This window comes from Pinus tabuliformis, chromosome 9, assembly GCF_031772625.1.
Source record: "Pinus tabuliformis cultivar Carrire ecotype Pingquan chromosome 9, CPIR1, whole genome shotgun sequence".
NCBI lineage: Eukaryota > Viridiplantae > Streptophyta > Pinopsida > Pinales > Pinaceae > Pinus > Pinus tabuliformis.
The window spans coordinates 1,974,536,044-1,974,561,399 of record NC_142307.1 but is presented as its reverse complement, the minus strand read 5'-3'; the positions used below and the strand labels follow the sequence as shown (position 1 = coordinate 1,974,561,399).

General features: G+C 36.2%; 1 protein-coding gene across 2 annotated transcripts in view; it reads left to right on the top strand.

Moving 5' to 3' along the window:
• Positions 1-19,254, top strand: part of LOC149156923 (Insulinase (Peptidase family M16) protein) — a 268,172-nt gene extending 248,918 nt beyond the window's left edge. For both annotated transcript variants that reach the window (XM_089438805.1, XM_089438807.1), the window contains exons 20-21: positions 17,987-18,181; positions 18,631-19,254. In XM_089438805.1, the coding sequence (XP_089294931.1) occupies positions 17,987-18,181; positions 18,631-18,708 (273 nt within the window). In that variant the 3' untranslated portion in view covers positions 18,709-19,254. The remainder of the gene's footprint in view (positions 1-17,986; positions 18,182-18,630) is intronic.
• Positions 19,255-25,356: the final 6,102 nt, after the last annotated feature.

The following is a 25,356-nucleotide window of genomic DNA, read 5'->3' as shown; positions in this document are numbered from 1 at the left end:
TTCCACCAGCACAGGCACCAGCTTCTACATCTAGAGGGAAAGAGAAAGCTGTGCCATTTTCTCGCAAGAGGGGCAGAGGAAATCAATAGGATTAGACTTTCATTTTATTGTATATGACATTATGACATGATGAGATACATTATCATATTTTTTGTTGATATTTTGAGGCTGAGTTGGACTTGGGACTCAGGACTTACTATTCAGGACATGATTCAATGTTATGTGTGATTTTAGCGCTAGAAATGATATTAAACATCTTATATATTAGTTTTTTTTATCATATTTATGTGTCAATGTATTTATTTTATGTTGTAGATGGTTTAGATATTAAAAAAATTGAAAAAAAATGAATATTTTTGTGCCAAACGCTTTTTTCCCGCTTTTTTCCGCTTTTTTCCCGCTTTTGTCGATTTTTTCCGCTTTTTTCCCGGCGCCGATTAAATCCCGATCGCGCTTTGTGCAACATTGGTCTAAACTTAGGAAAACAAAAATATTAATGGGTATTAATAAAGATAAGGATGAGAAGCTTCTAAGAGACGAGGATCAAGTTTGTTTTAATCTTAGTGGTTGATTAGGGACTTAATCTCGGCCGTTGATTCGTCAACAGGAAAAGTATAAGAGAAGACTTGAGGGTCATTTGGAGACACACCAACAAATACTCAGTATCTCAACGAACAAAAGATCGATTTGAGAGGGAGTTGTTGGGTGGAGGAAGAGGAGGGCTTCAACAATAGGCAGTGATCTAGGAGGAGGTGATGCAGGGGCAGTGGAAGACAGTGTAGAAAGAGAGACGCAATCTAGAGGAGAGACGCAGAGCTTACGCAGGTTGATGCAGAGCCGCTCAGTACTACGTTGGGTCAATCAGAGTGATGCAGGGGTGACGAAGAAGTGGGAGCAGGGTCTCCAAAGTGTCAGATGGTCTCAGAAGGAAAGTCTCAGGGGTTTTCTTTCAGTTTCTCTGTAAAATAATTCCTTGTAAAAGAAATTGCTTCTAAAGATTAATAGAGCCGTCATCTGCCGCACCGGTTTTCCCGTATTGGGTTTTTTCAGGGACAATTGTCCAAAAATAACTGTGTCGATGTGATTGATTCTTGTGCATGTATATTTTTCTCTAGGTAATTGTGTGATAACTGCAGTAGAACTTATTTTAATATTTGCTGAAGGAATTTCGTAAATAACTTATTGAGAATAATAAGTAGGTGAAATAAATCAGTTGTTGCAGTGATAGAATTTTAGTTTAGAAATTTTCACAACAAGATCGAAGGACACACATGTGCAGGTTGAAGAATGCCCTCTATGGGTTGAAGCAAGCCCCTAGGGCTTCGTATGAGTAGAGTGATAACTATCTTATGAAGCTGGGATTTACAAGGAGCGATGCTGATCCTAACCTATACTTAAGGTTGAAAAGTACATGCCTCTCATTTTGGTCCTTTATGTGGATGATCTTTTTCTAACAGGTGCAGACCCTCTCATTTATCAATGTAGGAGGGCGTTGGCTTTCGTTTTTGAGATGAAGAACCTAGGTCTGATGCATTACTTCCTAGGCTTGGAGTTCTGGCAAAAGCCAAGTGAGATTTTCCTTTCTCAAGGAAAATACAATGTGAAGTTGCTCGAGAGATGTGGGATGGTGGATTGCAAGTCTGTGTCTACTCCGATGAAACTCAACTTCAAGAAGCTATGTGGAAGTGCTGCAAGGCCCTAATTGGCAAATCCTTTCGAGTCTCATCACATATATTGGATTGCTACTAAGAATCTCTTGAGGTATCTCCGTGGTACAATTAACTATGGACTGAGATACACTGCTGAGAATTTGAGGCTACATGGATATATTGATGTTGACTTGGCTGTAAGTGTAGTGAATCGTAAGAGCACGTCTGGATGTTGCTTCTCATTATGGTCTGCTTCAATTTCTTGGATGATAAGGAAGCAGAAATTGGTTGCTCTAAGCACCGCCGAGGCTGAATACATTGCAGCTAGTATGACTTGTTGTGAAGCTGTTTGGTTGAGGAAGCTATTTAGTGAGCTATATGAGCATGTGCTGGATACCACTGTGATCTACTGTGACAACCAAAGTGGGATTCGCCTTTCATAGAATATCGTGTTCCACGATCGCTCCAAGCACATTGATATCAAGTACCACTTTATCCAGGATATGGTACATCGGGGTGCAATAAGGCTCCAACACATCAAGTCTAATGAGAAGGTCACATAAATCCTCACATATCCCTTAGGGAAGGTCAAATTCTTAGCCTTTCGAGAGAGTCTTGGAGTTGTGGAAAGACCTTGTCATGAGGGCCCCGCTTGAGTTGGACACTGAGATCTGGGAGCTCTTGGGGGCTTGGGGTACTTCTTGGACCTATGAACAAACATAGGGGGAGTGGTTCACCTTCCCCTATTGGTGCGTTGTGTACAGGGTGAGTGGTTCACCTTCCCTTGTGATACCCCATGATGGTAGACGTGTGTAGGGTGAGTGGTTCACCTTCCCCTATGATTAACATATGCATAGGATGAGTGGTTTACCTTCTCTTGCTAATGCCCTAGCATACATCCTACCCATGTAGTCTAGGACTCATGGGAAGTACCTCTCATCTGGCCAATGAGTTGGGAAACGTGGATAGGAACCATAGCACTACCGATGGATGCATCGTGTAAAGCCATACTCCCTATGTCTAGGATGCATGATGTTCAACAACTTGATCTGGGATCAATTGAGGTTCTACCTCTGGACTAACTCTTGTCAGTGGAGAGTGGTAAGGCCTTGTGACTCACTATCGATCAATTCTTCTTCATTATTACATCATGGTTTAGCAGAGCAGAGATGAGATGACAAAGATGGTACATGAGGACATGATGGCATGATGGTCGACGATGATGATGGATGGATTGGCAGGTGGAATTTTCCCTAGTTGGTAGGGAGTGTTAAACAAGTAGGCTCAGAAGCCCTATATACGTGTCTCCACCCACAACGAATTGTATAAATACAAGTGACCTCTCACCTCAATTGGTATCTTCATCATTCACACATTCTCTCTCCTTCTCTCATTGGTTCATACTACATTGGGCACACTTCTCTCTCACATGTGTGGATCAAGGAGGATGAAATTTCAGACTGAATTACGGGGCTGAAAATCACAGGAAATTTTGCAGTTTGACCAGCGTTGACTTTGACCTTCCAGGGATCATTTGACTTCGATTTTCTGGGTTATTTCTGTCTCAGCAAGCCTCATCTTTTGGCATAGAAATCGAGGCATTCAGTGCACTTTGATTGTAGACCAAAATTACAGGTTGATCGCAAGTTGACCAAGTTTGACCGCAAATTCTGTGACTATATTGGGCTGAATTTGACTGCTGTTGGAGGTCGAGTTTGACTGGGGAAGACCGAGCTGTGTTGAGGATAATTTATTGTTGTTTTGACCAGCATTGACTTTCTGGTTAGGGTTGAAGTTTGACTTTATAAATTGATAGGGTTGTTTTGACTTTGAATTAGGGAAGTCAATTTGACTATTGTACTCTCTCTCTCTCTCTCTCTCTGTTGAACATTTTGATATAATAATAAGAAGAATTTATCAAAGGGTTTTCCCCACATTGGGGTTTTCCCCTCGCATCCGCCAAATCTGGTGTCCTCTTGTCTTTTCTTGTTTTCTGCATATTGTTTTATGTTCTATCTGCTTTTACTGTCAATGTGATTGCTACTGAAAATCTAAATTGGAAATTGCTATTGGGCTACTTAAGGAACATTGAAGTAATTGTGCTAAGCATAGAACATACCATTGTTAACTAAATTTAATAAGAGGCCTACTTGTCCGCTTGAGAAGGGTATAAAAAGGAAGAGACTACGACTCATTCAGATACCAATCAAAGTTCGATCTACACCAAGATAAGAAGGAAAACAAGAGCAAGGGACAAGAAGAAAGACTAAGCGAAGGAAGGATTTTGAAATTTAGAGTATTTCTGCTCACATGTTCGAAAATATTAGGGTTTCTATGTGAGTCGCAAGGCCGAAAATTGCAAGCTGAGTTGCAGGACCAAAACTTTCACTGAAGCAGATTTTAGAGAGTTTGACCTTCGTTGGCTTTGATGGGCTTTGACTTGTTTGGAAGAAATCTTGTTGGAGGGCTCACCTAGTACTTGGGGGAGGTCTTGGTCTTTGTGTCTTGGAGGTCTCATTTTGATTTGATTCTATAAGAAGATGATTGTTTGGGTTTTCCCCAATTGTGGGGTTTTGCCTTGGCTTGGAGCCTATATCTTGTGTTCTTTGTGATCTTCATGTTTTGGTAATTGCTTGTTGGAGAAGTAGAATTAAATAAAAACAAACAAATATCAGAAGTAATTATCAAGTAAGGAGAATCAATTTTAATCTACAATTTCATCGATCATTCAACATGATATCAGAGCTAAGGTGAAGAAGAAGGAAGCTTGAAGATCACTCTTGTTAGCATAGTTGATACCTATACAACAAGTTTCTTCATAAAAAGCTCTTCATTTTGACTTCCAATTTAATGCAAAATTCTATGGGTAAGGAGGCAAGTTTTACTGTGGAATGGTTCCTATGATATTGGGCATAACACAAAATCCAAATTTTTGTAATACAAGCATTCCAAGTAAGGTCAAAGTCTTGAAGCATGAAGGACTGTTATATGATATGTGAAGTCTGCGAAGTCACAAATAGGGTATGTGAAGTCACTACAGTTATGTTACATGATGCAAGCTTCTGAATGGAGGCAAGTAACCTATTAATCCAAGTTACTGTGGAGACTCTTTTGTCTTAATACAAAGTTTTGTGTAAGTGAAAACTATGATCCAACGATAATGGTAATCCAAGTTGTTGACTACAAGGCAAATATGGATTATTTTTGTCATTGTACATCAAGGATAAGTCATATAAGTTTCATGCATTCATTGTGATATTTACTGCACACTGAATCACAACTGCTATATATTTTAACCAATGTGCCAAAGCCAATGATGCCAGTACAAAATCTCTAGTGAATACCAATATTAGTCACTGAAAATCACTATGCCCACATAGCACTATTATCAAAGCACATCATCAGTTATCAAGTCAAAACCCTAATTTTTTATTGTGAGTTCAATCAATGCATGAGCCAATGCATATTTATGAACTATCAAGCATCATGTCAAAACTACAATATTGCTCATCTATATTAAAGTAATAAGCCAAATTATTTATTGTCATAAACTAGCTTCAATGATCAAATCAAACTAACATACTGATATGCATATTCTGGTCTCCAAACACAAGTTTAGTTAAGACATTCACATTTTCTATAATAAGTCAAACATTCAAACTTAACTACTCATAGGACTTTCTATTGTAGCATTGTCATACTCCTGGTGCACTCTTCATTTCATCATAAAGTTTCAGTTTTGTGACCTAGAGGCATAACCACACCCATAGGCCTTCTTTCGTGCGGTTGGGAAGTTATAACCGCACTCTTAAGCCTTCTTTCGTGCGGTTGGGGCTTAAACTAAGAGAAACCCTCTCTTCTCAGATCATAACTTGTTGTAGACCAACAACATCAGATATTTCTCCATTCATGTCAAAAAATCTTACTTCAACAATAAAGAATATTCTATACATTTAATTCAAATGATAATAGGTGTAGGGATCTTATGGAGAGTTTCTTCCTCTGAATGGGAAGACACTTTAGTCATCATTTTTCAAAACATCAACGTGTCTATTATCTAATTCACATCACATATGAACATGACATCAAATCTTTCATCAAGGGTAAGAGTCATATGATTAGGGCACCTGACAGGTGTATCATCATACTTCAAGGATGATAATCACTACATCACTTCTTTATTATATTCTCCAACCATCAAGACAGGGCATCCAATTTTACCATATGTCATAATTACTAAGCTTATCAAAACCTAACAAGTAGATCCTCAATATCAATCTTATTGTCACACTTTCATTATTAACGTTACATTGTTTTTCACAAACATTATCAATAGTATCAAGCTACCATATATAAGAATTGACGTGTTAGCCTTCTTTATGAGATCAAGAAATTCATCATGTCTAAAAGTGAAATATGCTATGCCAAATATCAAGTATACTAGTATATTAAAAATCAATGTTTCTAGATAGCTTTGCTATGACCTAATAGAATGTAAGATGCTTGTCCAATACCAAGTTCACCAACTCATTATATGTACCATAAATCAGACTTACTCTCATATGCATATATGAGTTATTCATGAAGGTGATGTTCCCATCATATTTTAGAGCTTACCTTGCCATCCGCTATTGCAGCTGAAACAATATACTATACATACCTTGTAGTATTTAGATACCTATGCACCTTCTTGTTTGACATTGGCAACCATAGCTCTTCTCTTCCTGCACTAGCCATCTTTTTCTCCACCTCGGATGATCCTTAAGGACGATCCACTTATCACATCTTACCAGGAGGTTAGAAGTATCCAAATACTCAAACATACATGCGGGAAGTATAACTAATAATTAGATCAATAAATCTAAACAAAAGTAAAGACATAAATGAGTAACATAAATCGAAAGTTACTTATCTTCAATGGAAGGTGAGCTCTCCCTCTTGAACCAGTCTTCAAGAGTCATGACCATATAACATTGTTGCCTTCAATATATTTCAACCAACTTCATCAATAACCAAGGCCTAATTGAGACTAGCCCATCTAGGGCTACGTCAAACTTGTCACAAGTGCTAGAACTTCTTTAAACTGATCATGCTAGGGTTTCTAGATTGCATATCTAAAATCTTTGTCATAATCCAGGGTTTCTTCCAAACCGTAACCTCATAATATCCATAAAACCCTAATAGTCAAATTGCCTAGGGTTTCCTTCAAACCCTAGCCTTCTTTTAGGTCTCCTCCATCTTGCTTCCATCAATGGTGTCTTCATAGGGGTGATCTTTAATGATTTTTCTTCAGCCAAACTCTTATAGCATGTTAATTTTTCTTAGGGCTATATTGTTCTTTGCTTTGATAATTGCATTTCTTTATTTTCATATCAAATTCACCCCAAAGCATCATATCATTATTGAGATTTATATTATTTTTCAACAACATATACAACTATATAGAAGGAACAATATCATCATCAATGCAGCGGAACATAAAGAAACAATAGAAGAAAAGCAATTGCACATAGAGACACCAAGATTGATTGGAGACCAGGGAAAAACCATCTCAAATTATTCTTCTTATTAGATTGTCATTAAATGATTAAGCAGAAGAGAGTACAATGATCCATATCTTCACCCATAATCTTATCCAGCGAAATCAACTAAACAACATCCATGAGATAAATGCAGCAATGCTAATAATCAAAACCTTGCTTCAGAAGCCTGCGATCAATTGTCATTGATCGCGGTCAACTGCCAAACTCTGTGGTCAACTGGTGAAATCTTCAGTCAACTGAAAATTCAAACCCTACGTCTCAATCGCACAGAGAGAGTGTCGTGTGCGGCTAAAGCCCTTCAACTGCATGCATAGGCCTGCATGCCTGCGGTTATATCCGAAATCTGCTTGTTACAAGCCTGCAGTTGTGACCCAAAACCCTAGACACGTGTGCAAGCTTTAGACCTTGCAATTCTTGCCCTGTGCGAGCCAATTTCTGCAAATTGCCTCAGACCTGTGTGAGCCAAAACCAAAGAAGAGAATAGAAGAATGCTACATGATGATGATCAAATGAAGTTGAGGTCACTCGTATTTATAGGCTTCCAAGGGTGTCCAATTTACGTTAAGGCCGACCTAATCAAATGTGCACATGTGGGCTTTAATTCAAAAATATGTGTTCCCTTTTCCAAATTGAGCACTTCAATAGTCAAAATTGGCACTCTCAAAAAGAGGAATCTCGTCCCATGGTTGGAATTTGTCACTGAGCTGCCAAATTAACACTCCCCCTCAGCTAGGGAGAAATCCCAACTGCATCACATAATCATTGCAAGTATCCTATCATCAAATCATATCCTCTCTCAAGTATCTTGTTATTAAATGTCGTCATTGCGTATCCCTGCTCATCTTCGCTTATCCTTGCTTGTCTCTTGATTGTCTTTTCTCATATGCTGAACATTCTTGAATCTAAAAGAAGAAGATTTTGATATTGGAAGGGAGCCTAAGCTAGCAACCTCTATTCATCGGGGAGCCACTACTAGAACCCAGAATCACTGCTAGCGGGGAGCCCAATGCTACTACCCGAGAAACATTAGAGAGCTTATCATTAGGGAGCCCTGCTCAACTTGGAATCACATCAGGGAGCACATCTAAACCCAGAATCCAATGACAATGAGGAAGGTCCTATTGAAAATTCTCACCTCATGAACATGACAGTGGGGAAGGTCCTACGGGACACTCTCACCACATGTCGAGCAATAGGCAAGATACCACTTACCAAGCAAGGATCACAACCATCCCAAGATGCAATCAATGGGCGAGATACCACTTGCCATACGAGGTAAGGATCACAACCATCCCATGATGCAATCAATGGGCAAGATACCACTTGCCATACGAGGTAAGGATCACAATCATCCTATTTGCTACTGATCTTCCCATCAATGACACTCAATAGTCATGTGGTAGAACACCCACATCATAATTAGCTTGGGTTGTACACCTCCAAGCACTCTGTCAACCCGTTGGTGAGACGAGGAGCGATATTCCCAACAAGCCCATCTTGTGCATATTATTCCAACTAGGGTATACTCTGCATAGAGAAATATAGGGGAGCTAACATCTCCAACCTTATGGGTGACAGATAGGGGAGCAACATCTACAACCCTATTGTCCAAAGATCCCTCAACCCAATGAGCCCTGTATCTCAATTCCCTACCCTTGGAGCTCAGATAGGGGGGGAAGAGTCTGCTCAGTGTTATTCATCAATGTTGCTCTATGTAGATTAGAAACATATCATCGTGCTCATATTTGGTGTCGATATAAACAACTCACTAAAGAGTTCAATCATAATGTCTCAATAATAGTAGTCTCTTGTTCATGCAGGCTATCAAGTCAAATATTATATTAGAACAAATATTTATCACAAAAAGGATACCTTATTCATCCTCCCTTTCACGGAGGCAACCACAAGCCTAAGCTTGTCTCGTATTTCAACACTGTGTCAACATATGAAGATATCTCAGTCTTGATTATATACAGGATTCTCTTCCAATCGAATTCCTTTCGTTATTATCGCAATGTATCCCTATCACACCCAGAACCTGCTCAAATAGCTCTCTAAAGAGATTTTTTAACATGCCACATAGCTAGCCATGCAAGCAAAATTGTACTCAACCTTTGTCATGCTTAATGTTATGGACTTTTCAACCAAAATATCATGGCAAATCTCATACTAAAGCAACACCCAAATGTGCTTATCTCATCAATAACGATCCCAAACAACATCAGTACATCCATGCAGTCACATATCATAGGAAGAATATCTCAGACCAACAATTGATCGTCCCATGCAAATATCTCGCATTGTGCCTAGTGGCAACCCAATGTGTATGAAGCAACTCAATCATGAATTCACTCATATTGTTGTATGCAAAACATATATATATATATATATATGTACATATATATATATATATGTACATATATATATATATATATGTACATATATATATATATATATGTACATATATATATATCCATATATATATATATGTATATATAGATATGTATATATATATATATATATATATATATATATATATATATATATGGACGGGTGTTTACACGGAACATTAATGCTTCAATCAACTATTGGTTGCCAAGTCAGGTTAAATAATATCTCTTCATAACTTCTTGAAATTTAATCGGAGTGTTCAAAGATTTGCATTTCCATTTTCCAAAAAACCTTCAATAGTTTGACAATATAGATTTTTCTTTTCCAATCTTCAGAAATTGATTCACCATGTCATGATTCTTCATTTCGAACTTCAAAGGCCAACTCCCTCTTACTTTGATCATCAAAGGCTCATTACCTGTCAAGAATATACCATCAGTATATAAAACCAAAATCGAAGTCATACCTTGGACCACTTTTGAAGTAGAGGTTTGGATTGGAACATCTTCCAGGCTTCACCAGATGACTGTAAATGAAGACATACCAAGATCGGGAAGCTTGCTTCATATAATGCTATTTGCAAACATTATATTGATCAAACCAATATACTTAGCCTCACGCAAATCAACACTGTGTAATCAAGTCAACTAAGTCAGCTTATCAAGCCTTCAGATGCCAAATCAAAACTAATATCAAAGTCATAAAAGTTTCTGCCAATATCACTGAAACAAGCTCTTCAGAACAGGGGTCAAGTATAACTCACATCCAACTACCAAGTTATCACTTCATCTATTGTCATGTCAGCAAATTGTTATTAAGTAACATCAAACTCCATTAGACCATCCACATAATCATAATATGAATTATTTTTGTCATTGTACATCAAGGATAAGTCATATAAGTTTCATGCATTCATTGTGACATTATTGCATATTGAATCACATTTGTTTATATTTTAACCAATGTGCCAAAGCCAATGATGCCAGTACAAAATCTCTATTGAATACCAATAATAGTCACTGAAAGTCACTATGCTCACATAACACTATTATCAAGGCACATCATCAGTTATCAAGTGAAAACCCTAATTTGTTATTGTGAGTTCAATCAATCCATGAGCCAATGCATATTTACAAACTATCAAGCATCATGTCAAAACTCCAATACTACTCATCTATATTAAACCAATAAGCCAAATCAATTACTGTCATATACTAGCTTCATTGATCAAATCAAAACAACAAACTGATATGCATATTCCAAACCCCTGTTAACATATTCACATTTTCTATAATAAGTCAAACATTCAAACTTCCTTGCTCATAGGACTTTCTATTGTCGGTTCCATATTTGTAGGATTGTCATACTCCTTATGCACTCTTGACATCCTGCATGAAGCTTCAGTTTTGTGACCTATAGGCATAACTGCACCCATAGGCCGCCTTCTGTGCGGTTGGGAGGCTATAACCACACTCTTAAGCCTTCTTCTATGTGGTTGGGGCTTAAACTAAGAGAAACCCTCTCTTCTCAAACCAGAACTTGTTGCAAACTAACAACATCAAATATTTGTCTATTCATGTCCAAAAATCTTACTTCAACAATAAAGAATCTTCTATACATTTAATGCAAATGATAATAGGTGTAGGGATCCTATAGAGAGTTTATCCCTTTGAATGGGAAGCCACATCAGTCATCATTTTTCAAAACATCATGTTTATCATAATACTTTCATGCTTTAGCAAAACTGTTAGATCATGAAATCAAACTATATCAGGTTCTAAAACATATATTCATCATGGTCATAACATGTTAGCATTAGCTACTTCATCATCACATATGAACATGACATCAAACTTTCATCAAGGGTTAGAGTCATATGATTAGGGCAACTGACAGGTGTATCATCATACTTCAAGGATCATAATCACTTCATCACTTCTTTATTATATTATCCAACCATCAAGACATGGCATCCAGTTTTACCATATGTCATAATTACTAAGCTTATCAAAACCTAACAAGTAGATCCTCAATATCAATCTTATTGTCACACTTTCATTATTAAGGTTACCATGCTTATCACAAACATTATCAATAGTATTAAGTTTACCATATATAAGAGTCAATGTGCGAGCCTTCTTTATGAGATCAAGAAATCCATCATGTCTAAAAGTGAAAGATGCTTTGCCAAATATAAAGTATACCAATATATCAAAAATCAATGTTTCTAGGTAGCTTTGCTATGACTTAATAGAATGTAAGATGCTTGTCCAGTACCAATTGCACCAACTCATTATATGTACCTTAAACCGTACTTGCTCTCATATGCATATATGAGTTATTCATGAAGGTGATGTTCCCATCATACCTTAGAGCTTACCTTGCCATCCACTGTTGTAGCTAAAACAATATACTATACATACCTTGTAGTATTTCGATATCTGTGCACCTTCTTATTTGACATTGGCAGTTGTAGCTCTTCTCTTCCTACACTAGCCATCTTTTCTCGCACCTCAGATGATCCTCAAGGACGATCCACTTATCACATCTATCAATAGGTTAGAAGTATCCAAATACTCAAATATACTTCCAAGAACTATTATCATATCAATAAATCTAAACAAAAGTAGAGACATAAAGGAGTAACATAAATCAGAAGGTACTTATCTTCAATGGGAGGTGAGCTCTTCCTCTTGAACGAGTCTTCAAAAGTCATGACTGTCCTTGACCATATAGCATTGTTGCCTTCAATATATTTCAACCAACTTCATCAATAACCAAGGCCTAATTGAGACTAGCCCATCTATGGCTACATCAAACTTGTCAAAATTGCTAGAACATCTTTACACTGATCATACTAGGGCTTCTAGATTGCATATCTCAAATCTTTGTCATAATCCAGGGTTTCTTCCAAACCGTAACCACATAATATCCATAAAACCCTAATAGTCAAATTGCCTAGGGTTTCCTTCAAACCCTAGCCTTCTTTTAAGTCCCCTCCGTCTTCTCTTGCTTCCATAAATGGTGTCTTCATACTGGTGGTCTTTAATGATTTTTCTTCAGCCCAACTCTGATACCATGCTAATTTTTCTTAGAGCTATATTGTTCTTTGCTTTGATAATTGCATTTCATTAATTTGCATATTAAATTCACCCCAAAGCATCATATCATTATTCAGATTTATATTACTATTCAACAACATATGCAACTATATAGAAAGAACAATATCATCATCAATGTAGCGGAACATAAAGGAACAATAGACGAAAAACATTCACAGAGAGACACCAGGGTTGGTCAGAGACCAGGGCAAAACCCACTATGGAGAAAACTCTTCCAAATTTTTCTCCTTATTCAAAAAAATAGAGTACAATGATCCCTATCTTCAACCATAATCCTATCCAGCAAAATCAACTAAACAACATACATGAGATAAACCCAACAATGCTAATAATCAAAACCCTGCTCCAAAAGCCTGCGATCAATTTTCACTATCTGCAGTCAGCTGCCAAACTCTACAGTCAACTGGCGAAGTCTTCAGTCAATTGAAAATTCAAAACCTAGGTCTCAACCACACGGAGAGAGTGTCGTGCGTGCATTGAAACCCTTCAACTGCATGCATAGACCTTCATGCCAATGGTTATAGCCGAAATCTGCCTGTGACAAACCTGTGGTTGTGACCCAAAACCCTAGACACGTGTGCGAGCTTTGGACCCTGCAATTTCAGACTTGTGTGAGCTAATCTCTACGAATTGCCTCAGACCTGTGCTAGTCAAAGCCATAGAAGAGAATAGAAGAATGCTACATGATGATGATCAAATGAGGTTGAGGTCACTTGTATTTATAGGTTTCCAAGGGTGTCCAATTTGCTTTAGGGCCGACCTACTCAAATGTGCACATGTGGGCTTTAATTAAAAAATACACTTTCCCTTCTCCAAATTGAGCGCTTCAATAGTCAAAATTGGTCCTCTCGAAAAGAGGAATCTTGTCCCATTGTTGGAATTTGTCACTGAGCTACCAAATTAACACTCATCAAGTTGGCCCTGCCTTGATGAAGTCGGCCTATTTTGGGGCTATTCAACCCTGTGGAAGCAATGTATATAGAAGGAGAATTCGACCTATTTGGCATCCATCCATCAACAAGTTCGATATGGAGTGGAAAGAAGACAAAAAGAAGAGCGAAGTCTAGAAGAAGGAAGACAAAGTTAAGAAGTGAAAGGGACAATTTTTGGGCATCTCTCTCTCACACATGCAAGTTTTTCTAGGGTTTCTGGGCAAGTTGCAGGGGCTGAAATTTCTGCAGTTACTGCAGCTCCGAATTTCTGAGTTGCAGGGGGTTGAATTTCCAGTTGGAGCAGATTTGAAGGGTGCTCACTGCTGACCTTCGTTGACTTTGGCAGAATTTGTCTACTTGGAAAGGAGGGCTGACTTGGTGATTGGAGGTCTTTGTCTTAGTCAAAAGGTCTTGGATTGTATCACTTTGACTTGGTTCTATTAGAGGAGAAGAGTTTCACTGGGTTTTCCCCTAGGGAGAGGGGTTTTGCCCTGGCTGAGTGCCTACATCTTGTGTCTCTTATTCTTGTTATCTTCATATATTTTGGTTTGGTAATTGCTTGATGTAAGATAACATATTAAAGAAATAAAGAAGCCAACACATAGCACAAGTAATTATCAAGAAAAGAGGAACTAAAACCCTAATAACTACATACATTGATTTCTCAACACTCTCTACTTGAAACTACACAACACACAGTGCTTATTTCTTCAATGCTACACCTCCCTTGGTGTGTCTTTTGTGTGCAACCAACAACCTCTTCTCAACTCAAAATGCACAACCATCAGCAAAGTCATCTCTCTAATCTTGAGCTTATCATATTCTTAACGCAGCACGTCTCCCTACAATACAGAATTCCATACGATCAATGTACAAGACCACGATATAGTGTGGGCAGCCCAACCATGGCATATCACTCAAATGATATATGCAAAATATGTTTCACATAAAACCAAATACAATCTGGCTGAATGCTCAATTGATTTGCGTAAACAATACAATGATCATACTTGAGTGCTAAACCTGTGCGAAACCATGTGCACTCCTTGCCCGTTCACCAAACTGAGACAAAACTTCTGTGTCAGGCCTCCTAACCCAGGTTTACGACAAATGTTGTACAATGATTTGCATTTTGGTCTTTTAAATTGACCTTCTTTTACCTAAACTTCATCAGGTGGAAAATGCAAGTTAAACTTCGCATCAATGTCATCAACAGTACTTTCAGACTTTGCATTAACAAGGGACTGTATTATTTTCATGCTTTTCACCCGGCTGTGTGTCCACCCGATTGTCCACTTTTCGATTTGCATGTGCTACACAATTCTTGGGTTTAGCCGTGCATTATCCAACTCTTGAGTCTCTCCTTATTCACAGAGTGGATCTTCAGCACCGCCACCTTATCGAGTGTCAATCTTTTGACTCAACTATCTGTGCAGAGCTCCGAAACAACCCATGCCAAAAGCCCTTATTCATACTTCCCTTGAACATCACCACTGAAAACACGAGATCACTGTCCACCTGTCACTCACACTCCTTTGATTCAACCTTCTATAGGTTTTTGTCTCCCACTGTCAATATGTACAAGAGATATCACTTAGACAGGATCGAAACAAGCTCCTTGATCTTCCCTTGACTGTGGATCTGAGTTCATACAAGTGAGCCACACGAGTCACATATATATATATATAGTGTTTGACATTTAGTTAATTTGTCTTAGAGCCGTCTTGTGCAAAGCTAGGCTAATTGAACATATTTAAATCATACATTCAAAAATGAATTTCTCAGATGACGAGGGTTGTGAGGAGGCATCCTGAGCTAGCAACGGAAATTCATATTACCCATGAAGCCACAGGCGAGCTGCTGAATAGCTACATGCGAGATATTGAACCCATAGTGCAGCATGGTGTCGAGGATGAACTGTATTTTCTGGTAGCTGTAAACAATGTGCTCTGTAATGTATCACATAACATCATTTGGATTCGCGCAACTATTTTGAATATTTTCCTGGGCCTTTTCTTTTAGATAATAAACTTATTGCTCAGAATCCAACCTCACAGTATGACTGTATCTTCTCCATCATACCTTCGGCCCTGTATCGATTTGTCTCTTCACCTCGTCTCAGTTTACGCAGTCCATGCATGACACATGATTTTTGTTTCATTTGGACAACCTTTGACATTAATAACAACCATTTTCAACAAATGCATCATTGTATTAAGAAGTTTGAGGAAGATCATGGCTTCCCAAACCATTGTCTTCATGAAATGATGGCATGGAGACTTGAGTGCGTTCACCAGTTGGACCTTTTTCAAGTGCTTGATCATTACTTTCTTTTTCATGTACTATGTCTTCAATGGAGTCTTGAGGCGCTTGATCTTCAAAATCTTCATCAAATTTTTCTTGTATTTGATCCTCAAGAGAACAAAGAGGTTGCTTTTGCTCTACCATGGAAACATGGGAAGGAACTTCATCAATATGCTCTTCATGTGATTGATTCTCCATATGATTATGAGGTGCTTTTTTCATCTTCATGTAGCATTTCCACAAGGTTTTCAAGAATCTCTTCATTGATAGCGAGGACCCCAATGCTTGAGGAAGACTTCAATCAAACCTGAAAATGTAGATATTTTCCTTAGGCTACTACGATGCTTGAGTCAATTATTTGGATCTTCTTCTTATGAAAATACCAATAGTTTGATTAAAAAATCCCTCATGTATTAAATTGAGCTTTGAAAGATATGGCAAAGATGATGTGATATGTTGAATAAAAAAATGATCGTCACAATCAAACATTGGAAGGTGCTTCGGCCATTTGGGAGAGTAATGATTGGGGTACCTCAGAATTTTCTCAATATCAGTAGGAGGATACATTCATGAAATTTCCATGGTGCCATCTTTTTACTTGAACATACAGCTTGATATGAAATCTGAAAATACAATACAATACCTCATACCAAGCATCTCTAGAGTTGTCAAGGTGAATCTGCAATGTCTTCATTATGTTTCTTGTTTCACTCTATAAGCACAAAGTCTTCAAAAATTGGTAAAGAAAAAGGACTTTGTTCTTCCAGTGGAGTTGCCAAGATGAGAATATGATCTTCAAAAATACACGCTCGTCAAAGAATGTAGTTGATCTAGAAATGTTTCCAGGAAATGGGCTTTATTCTCGAGAATGATGCCAAAATGTTATGACAAACTGTTCCAAGTCTCAAAACCCTTTAAGGGCACTAGGTACATCCATCATAGGGTGCAATCTCATTGTCAAAACATGTAGAACAACCCAAATGCTCTAGCAATAAACATTGAATGGAAAATGGGATTGGCCGACCTTTCAAAACATGTTGGACCACCACGAAAACTGTCATAAAGGAAGCGCTCTATGAAGGCCCTTGTCTATTGTGTCAAGTGTCATAACAGGATCATCATAAACATTTCTAACACTAGAGTGCTCTTACTATCAAGTCCGTGAATACCAACAATTTTGAGACGTTGATATAATAGCATCACAACAACTGAGCCATATCCACTGTATGAAAGGGTATCATCATGTAGCAGCAAAAACATCCCATAATCGTCAACAAAGGCATATGCAAATATGAAAATAGAACCAACCTATAATGATTCATCAAACAGAATGTCCTCCTCAAGACAACATCCAACCCAAGGAAAATACCATCTCCAAGTCAAGCCAAAAGGTCCATGATGCAATGTTGAAGCAACTTCTACAGAATTTACAATCTGTGCAAGGCTAGAATCACTATTGCACGCTGCAAATCTCTAAAGTATGTGGAGAAAATCACGTGTAATACACATACAAAATGGTGGATAATAATGATTAAATGCCACATTGGCGATCTTTTAAATCCTATGAATTTAGAGCCTCGACTATGTAGTAGGACTCATGAATTATCAAATTATCCTGTTGTAATTTCTGAAGTTGTTAAAAGTTCTGTACCTTGGGCATGTCAGTTGACAATATGCCATATTCTGGAAGTTGATTATGCTTTTAGGGAATTTTACTTTTTTAATTTGACTATTCTTAATTTCTTTGGACAAAAATTTGAAGTCAACTTGATTCTTAAAGTCAGCGATATTTGAATGTATATGTTGTTTGTACCAAGCAAATTTATGTTAGATTATGGTAATACCTCTGATTGTGCCTAGAAACACAAGGAAAATGATCTGTTTCCTTCAACAGGAGCGTTAAACTGATGCATACTCTTTTTCAGTATTATAGATAAGATGGATATTTGAACGCATGGAACACATGGAAAGTTCATAGAACGATTATGTGGCTAATCATATGGGAAATTATTTTAGCATTGATAAGATGAAATTTCTTTGTCCAGGCCCAGGATGAATGGCGCAACAAAGTCAGATCTTCCTTAACAAAAGTAACAATGCAAGAAGCATTGCAGAGGATATTGCCATCACCATGCACAAAACAATATACAGTAGTTATACTTATGCCAAAATTACCTAGGTTGCAAAGATTGAAGTCTTTCCTGTTCAGTGGAGAGAAAAGATTGGGCATAGAAGGAAAGGTAATCACATTTTCCAGAATGTCTTTAAATGTCGAGGTGTCTACATCTGGCTTTCATTCATAAAGAGTTTTCATGTCCAGATTTTGTTTGGATAAAATGCAAAACTTAGTGATGATGATGATTACCCAGGTTTAAACCCCAGTGGGGATAGAGCCCTGAAAATCAAGTTGTGTGGCGAGTTTGATTTCATGAAGAAAAAAACTTAGTGATATGCTAGATGGTTTACACCAAATACTTGCTAGAATTGAGAGTGGTTTCACAGGATGGTTTACTGAGCTTAAACTGATGGTCTAATATGGTTGAACTAAAGAGACTTGTAGAAATAGAAGCTTCTTAAATAAAATGCTAGTCTCTATCTTTCAGAAGGTTAATTTTTCTTAGATTGTCTGTTTGAATGTTTATAATTGTCCCTTTATTTAGTCTTAGAAAAACGTTAATCTTGTTAACAGGTTTTGATTGGCACTGCTGGTACACTAGTGTTGGCTGCATTTTGGTGGAAGTATTCAAGGGCCAAAAATGTTACATAAGAATCTGTTCCAAGACCCTCTCCTTTCAGTTGAGATATTCAGTTGCTATGGTTACTTTATTAGTGGTGTGGTGGCTGCACGGATGGTGTTGCTCTACATTATGATGGTGTTGCTCTACATTATGATGAAAGTGCTTGTGGCAACCATATTCAAAGGCAGCGTGACCTCCTTGATCAAAAAGATGAGATTTGTTCAATATAAATATCTTTTGTAGCATGGTTTTGTTGGTTATAATATAGGTGCTTCTGATTTGTCAAAAGATGAACAGAACTTTTGCTTCTTCAAAGGAAGAGCTGTGCCATTCAGATGCTATTGAATTTACTCTTTTCTATCTACCAGATAACGACTAATCTACCTGAAGAACCTTCAGTGGTGGTGGACTTGTATCGAATGAAAGACACTCATACCTCTTATACAACATGCTTTAGTCCTATCTGAGGCAATTAACCTAGCAATTTCAGGGATCAAGAGGACATTTCTTCTGTTTAGCTATTATTGATTTGTTTTCAAACATTCTTTTGGATTATTCAATTGAAAGTTTTATTATGAGCAATTTCAAGCAACATTAACCTAGCAATTTGCTTCATTCGATGATATGCTTACTTCCATTTAGAATTTTACATCTCATAATCAAGATCTTTAGGAGAGTAAAATGTGCTGTGAAATGATAAATTGTTACTTCGTAGTTAAATTGTCTTGGGTGATATTTCCCCAGGATCTCATTCCAATTACTGGATATCTGTTAGTGCTACCGCCACTGCAAGTTTTGATATTTTGTCATGTGATATAGTGCGTTGAGGGTCAGTTTGTGGTAATTTGTCTATATCATCTAACTGTATAGAGTTTTACAAAATAAATAAATTTTCAATCCATAGCATAAAGTTTTCCCAGTGAAGGGTAAGATTGTACTGAATATGAATGGTTCAAAGTTTGTTGCTATCGAGATGGTTTCCAATATTTGTTGTATTTAATAAGCCCAGAGATGGTAATCTAGTGCTGCACGAACTTGTTTAATTTATTCTTCCTCGAAAGGAAGAATTTTGATGATGATAAAGATGATGCTAATCCTAATAGATATTTTGTTAGACCTTTATGCCACACTCAGTAGTTGACATCTGCACATTCCAGCAATATTTTATATTTATGGCTGTGTTACAATTTCAGTTAATTCTGATTTAGTTGTAATACCCGAACAAATGATTTACGCACACTCTGGTCAATTCCAATTAAAAAATCATTGACAATTTCATTCAGTCTTTGATGTACTTGGAGCATTTTAAGCGACGTTTGGTTAGAAATTGGTTTCCATCCAAATTTAAAATCATGGAAATTTCATTAAAGTATTTGGAGCATTTTAAGAGATGTTTCGGTTAGAAATTGGTGTTGATTAAAATAAAAATTGACAACGTTTTTAAGAGATGTTTACCTAGAAATTGTTGTTAATTGAAATTTAAAAAAATCGTAAAAAAATTAACGTTTTAAGAGATGTTTACCTAGAAATTGTTGTTAATTGAAATTTAAAAAAACCGTAAAAAAATTCATCCAATCTTTACTGTCGTGACATCTGTTTTGAAGACATGTTTTATTAGAAATTGTAACATTAGCATGTATAACAAAATTAGCATGCATAATATTATTTTTATGTTGAATTTTTTTAATAATATTTTTTTAATGTTAAAATTCTTGTTTCAAAGTGGATAGATTTTTTTTGTAAGCTTGGTAGGACTATTTTATCATGTCTAATTTCTCATCCCGATCGGGGGATAGCACAAGATTTGTACCCAAGACTTCTGGTTTGGTGAGACTTCAGGCATTCGGTAGGAGTGAAAGTCTTACCCTTTTACAAATCATTAGTGAGTTATCTTTGGTGGTCAAATTTTGCCTACGTATGATTATGCAGCTACATATTGGAGTTTATATATTGTATCAATAGAGATGAGGCTTGTAGCCTTTAATATTGTAAATGTTTCTACATAAAAATAAAAATGAACTACAATGGTCATGATTTTTTTAAGGAAATGAACATACATTTGGTAGTGTTTATAATTTTTAACGTAATGGTATTTATTTTTATAATTTTGTTTTTAATGATCAAAATTTTCCTAAAATTTATATTATAAATAATATTATTAAAATGAAGGGCATATTTTAGTGTGGAAAAATTACGTGACATATATGTTTCAAATGTTTTCATTATCTTTTTTCATGGCATGAGACTATCTATCTAAAAGTATTGGTATGTATGCTTCATTGGAAAGTGCTTTTGTCTTATCATAGTTTTAACTCCCAACCATGTGACAACATTCTTATAATCTATAGTGTACCTATGCTCTTTAATCCTCTCTCCACCCCGACTTTTATCATGTGTTAGTCTTTAATGCTAAGGCCATTACTTTTTCTTGTATACTTTCACATTGGGTTAAGAGAGAAAAATGGTTTGATGGAGTAGGAGCAAGCTTGTCCAAATAATGGCTTGCTTGAATGACTACAAAGTCATCAATATACACTTCAATCACAATCTTGAATCCCATTCAAAAGGTTTTTTCATGATAATGTATTCTATTGATACCATAGTTGGAGCTCCTAAAAGAGAATTTGGTGTGTTTGGGTCAATGATGGAAGCAATCATCCTTATGCTATAAAATAATAACAACTGGCTCTCCCAAAGATGTTCATGAGATTAGTGATGCAGAGAGGAATGGCTCAGTAGCCAATCTCATCTTTGGTTTGGGAGTTTTGCCTTTCATCCGTAGAATAGAATTAGCTTGTTGGAGCAATGTCTAGGCCCTAGTAAGTGTTTTGTTAAGTTTGTAGGGCTTGAATCCTACTCTAATAGTTCTAGATTGAGCATGTCCATCGTTGGAGCTCCTAAAAGAGAATTTGGTGTGTTTTGGTCAATGATGGAAGCAATCATCCTTATGCTATAAAATAATAACAACTGGTTCTCCCAAAGATGTTCATGAGATTAGCGATGTAGATAGGAATGGCTCAATAGCCAATCTCATCTTTGGTTTGGGAATTTTGCCTTTCATCCGTAGAATATAATTAGTTTGTTGGAGCAATGTCTAGGCCCTAGTAAGTGTTTTGTTAAGTTTGTAGGGCTTGAAGCCTACTCTAATAGTTCTAGATTGAGCATGTCTTATGAATGAGATGTTGTGGAAACACTTATTTCTTATTTCAAAATATAATATGAAAAATATATTGCATTATTATTATTATTATTAATCAATAAATCTTTTTGTTTATATCAAATGAAAAATAGTACAATTATGTTTTTTTTCCTTGCTTGCTACTAAAGAAATCAAGCCATAGCAAGTAAAAAAGGAGCCATGGTGTAAACTCCATAAAAAGTCTTGTAACTTTTAAGTGTTGAACATATACTAGCATAGGTAGTACAAGAAGTACTATCGAATGGCATAAAACATGATGAATGAGTAACATCTTTAAAATTAGCATAAAAAAATATTGGATAGATTTTGTTTGGTAGGCTTGTAGATTTGGATGGTCTCTTGAGCTTCTTTTGTGAGTAGGGGGTCTTCAATTAGGATCAGGTGGGGAGGAGTTCCCTCTTATCCTAGATTTCCTTTGCGAGTAGCTGGGTTGTAGTTTTCTCTATCCTAAGGATGGGAAACTATGATGTTAATGTTGAAAATTACTTTGGAAACCACTTAAAATTTCCTATCCATAAAACCTAGTTTGTGGAGAATGGCTTCTTGTTGGAGGGCTTTTTCCTCCACTCCTTGGGCAATGAAAGTTTTACTGAGCCAATAAAGCTCCATTGGCCTAAATTTTTTGTCTCTAGTTCTAGAGATGCTCAAACTTGAGGTCCAACCGTTTTATTTTACATCAATTTAATCTTTTGTTATCATTTTCCTCTTTGGTTTAACTAAATTTCTCATGTTTTTATCTCTTTTTTGACCTCGGTAGAGAATGTATAACAGAAATTACTATTTGGCTATTGTGGACACAATGACCACCCATTTTATTTTGCTTGGACAAATAAAAGAAAAGGTTACTCCAGTACCAATTTTTTTTTTTTTTCAATGCCTAATATTGTGATTTTATTGTCTATTTTCCACTACCTTTTGTTTTCAAGATTAAATCTTTAATCCTCTTTTTCTTTTTCTTTTGATTGCATTTATTATTTGTGATAGGTCATAAATTGGTATGTAATTTATTTTGATAGACTAAGTAGGCTATAAAGTTTTGTTTCTCTCAATTTCACCATTTTCCAATATTGAGGCTATCATCATGGATTGACTTCGATATAACAGTTCTCATTTCAAGTTTGGAACACAAAGTTATGGCCCTTGGAAGTATTGTATTATCGTCATATTCAGGGGTAGTAGATGACACATCTCCTAGATGTATTGCTTAATGAATGTGGATGGCACATGATTTTGTTGTGTCATCCCTTGGTTTTCGTTTTAGGTCATTTGGATTCAAGAGATTCATTTATGTTTTTCTTTTTTTGAGATGTTATGGATGTTGAATATCTAGATATCATCCAACGTTTGGATTTTGAATGCACTACATCTTGAAAAATCTAGGGCCAAGATTGATTTTCATTCACCATCCAATTCTTAAGGTTCATGCAAGTACCTATCAGGGTTTCGTTATTTATTTTATTTTATTTGTTTTAATATATGTTTATTTCATTTTTATTATATTATTTTTATTTCATGTTTGCTTTTAAATCTTTATCTATTTTATTTTTTATTATTATTTTTTTATCTTCATGGATATCTACATCTAAACATTTTACATACATAATTTTTAAGATTTCCATAATACTTAATATACATTTTTTTGGAGGTCTTGGATATCTAGATGCTTCATGGATGTTCTAAATCTCGTATATATATGGATCCATATGTTTGAAATGTAACTAGTGCCAATTTTTTTAATGTAATAAAATATAATTTTTATCATTAAGTATATTCTTTATTATTATTTTATTCTTATTCAAATCATGTTATTCATATTTATAGGGTCAATTGATTCAAAAGATAATTTATTGGGAGTCAAAAGAAATGTGTTTGAGTCAAGTCCCATTGGGACTCTTTATAAAAGAAAAGAAAAAGATTTTATCGAGTCAAAAAGTCAAAATGTCAACGACGAGACCAATTCAATACCAAAGTCTTATATGTTCTTTACAATTTTTAATAAAACATGTCTTCAAAATAGATGTCACGACAACAAAGAAGTCAAAAAGCCAAAATGTCAATCACAAGACCCTCTTGGACAACTATAAATACAAGACAATTCATTCTCTTGGAAGCTCATTCATTCACTCACATCATCACATCGATTTTTGTGCCAAACAAGAAGAACACAGTGGAAGTCAAAGGAGAGCAGTGATGAGTTTTTTTGCCCTAGTTTTGCTCACATATGTGGATTTTTTTGAGATACTATAGGCCGAAATTTTAAGACCCAAAATTTCATGGGGTTGAAATTTTAGGAGTTGACTAGATTTCAGAAGGTTGACCAGTGTTGACTTTGACCTGATTGGAGACTTGGAGGAGGATTGACTTGGATCTTTGTGGCAATTTTTGGTCTTGGTCTTGGGTCTTGGTTATCTCACTTCGATCCGATTCTATAAGAGGATTCTTGGGTTTTCCCCCCTTGTGGGGTTTTGTCCTAGCTTGGAGCTTAATTTTTGGTGTTCTTTGTCTCTTTGTGATCCTTTTATTTTGAATATTTATATAATTGCTTGATGAAGAGAACATAATAAGTAATAAGAAAGCATATAAATTCAAAAGTAATTATCAATAAGATAAAATCTAGGCTAAACTACTCTACACTTAGTTTCTCAACATGGTATTAGAGTTATGGTGACGACAAGAGCACTGGTAAGGAAACCCTAAGTTGCGCTAAAGTTGGAAGAAGTCAAAGCACAAGGTCTAATATGGAGAGAAGTCAAGATCATAAAAAGTTTTGAGGACAAGAGGACGATCATATCTCTAAGGACCACACTAATTCAAGCTATTAATCATTGCAATCTACAAAGAGGATGAAGGTCGACATTATTCATGATTTGTATATCTTCAAACTATAAAATGACAAATGCATAATCATAATCATAAGAATTCTATGGCACATAAATTTCAGTAGCATCTTCTCTCTGTAATATGTGAAGGATTATACTTTTTATGAGGATCTGAATGTTTCTATGATGGCATCCAAATTATATGACATAACACAATTTACATATTTGAAGCACTCCATTTTATATCTGAATGCAAAGTATTCAAGGTACTATTGTATTATATCCTATAAATTCAAAGATCAAAGGAAATTTGGAAGAGGAGTTCAAGTATGTGGCACAATCTAAGGTATATCAACAAAGATTCTAAAGAATATATCATCTATCATACACAAGGCTAAATTTCGCTAATTCATGTGGAAATACAATGCAAGTTTTGTGGACATGTAATGTGAGTCTATGTGGAAATATATCTCTATATGAAAAAGGTTTCTATGGTGACACATTTCTCCATGATGTGAGTTCTTCTAGAGACATAACAGGTGAATATGGACTAAACAAATTTGAATATCCCAAGCAAATGACACCAAAAGAATGAAGGGCAAAGTATAGAAAGATAAGAAAAGTTACATATGCTATCGCTCAAGTAGGAAAAGAAGACT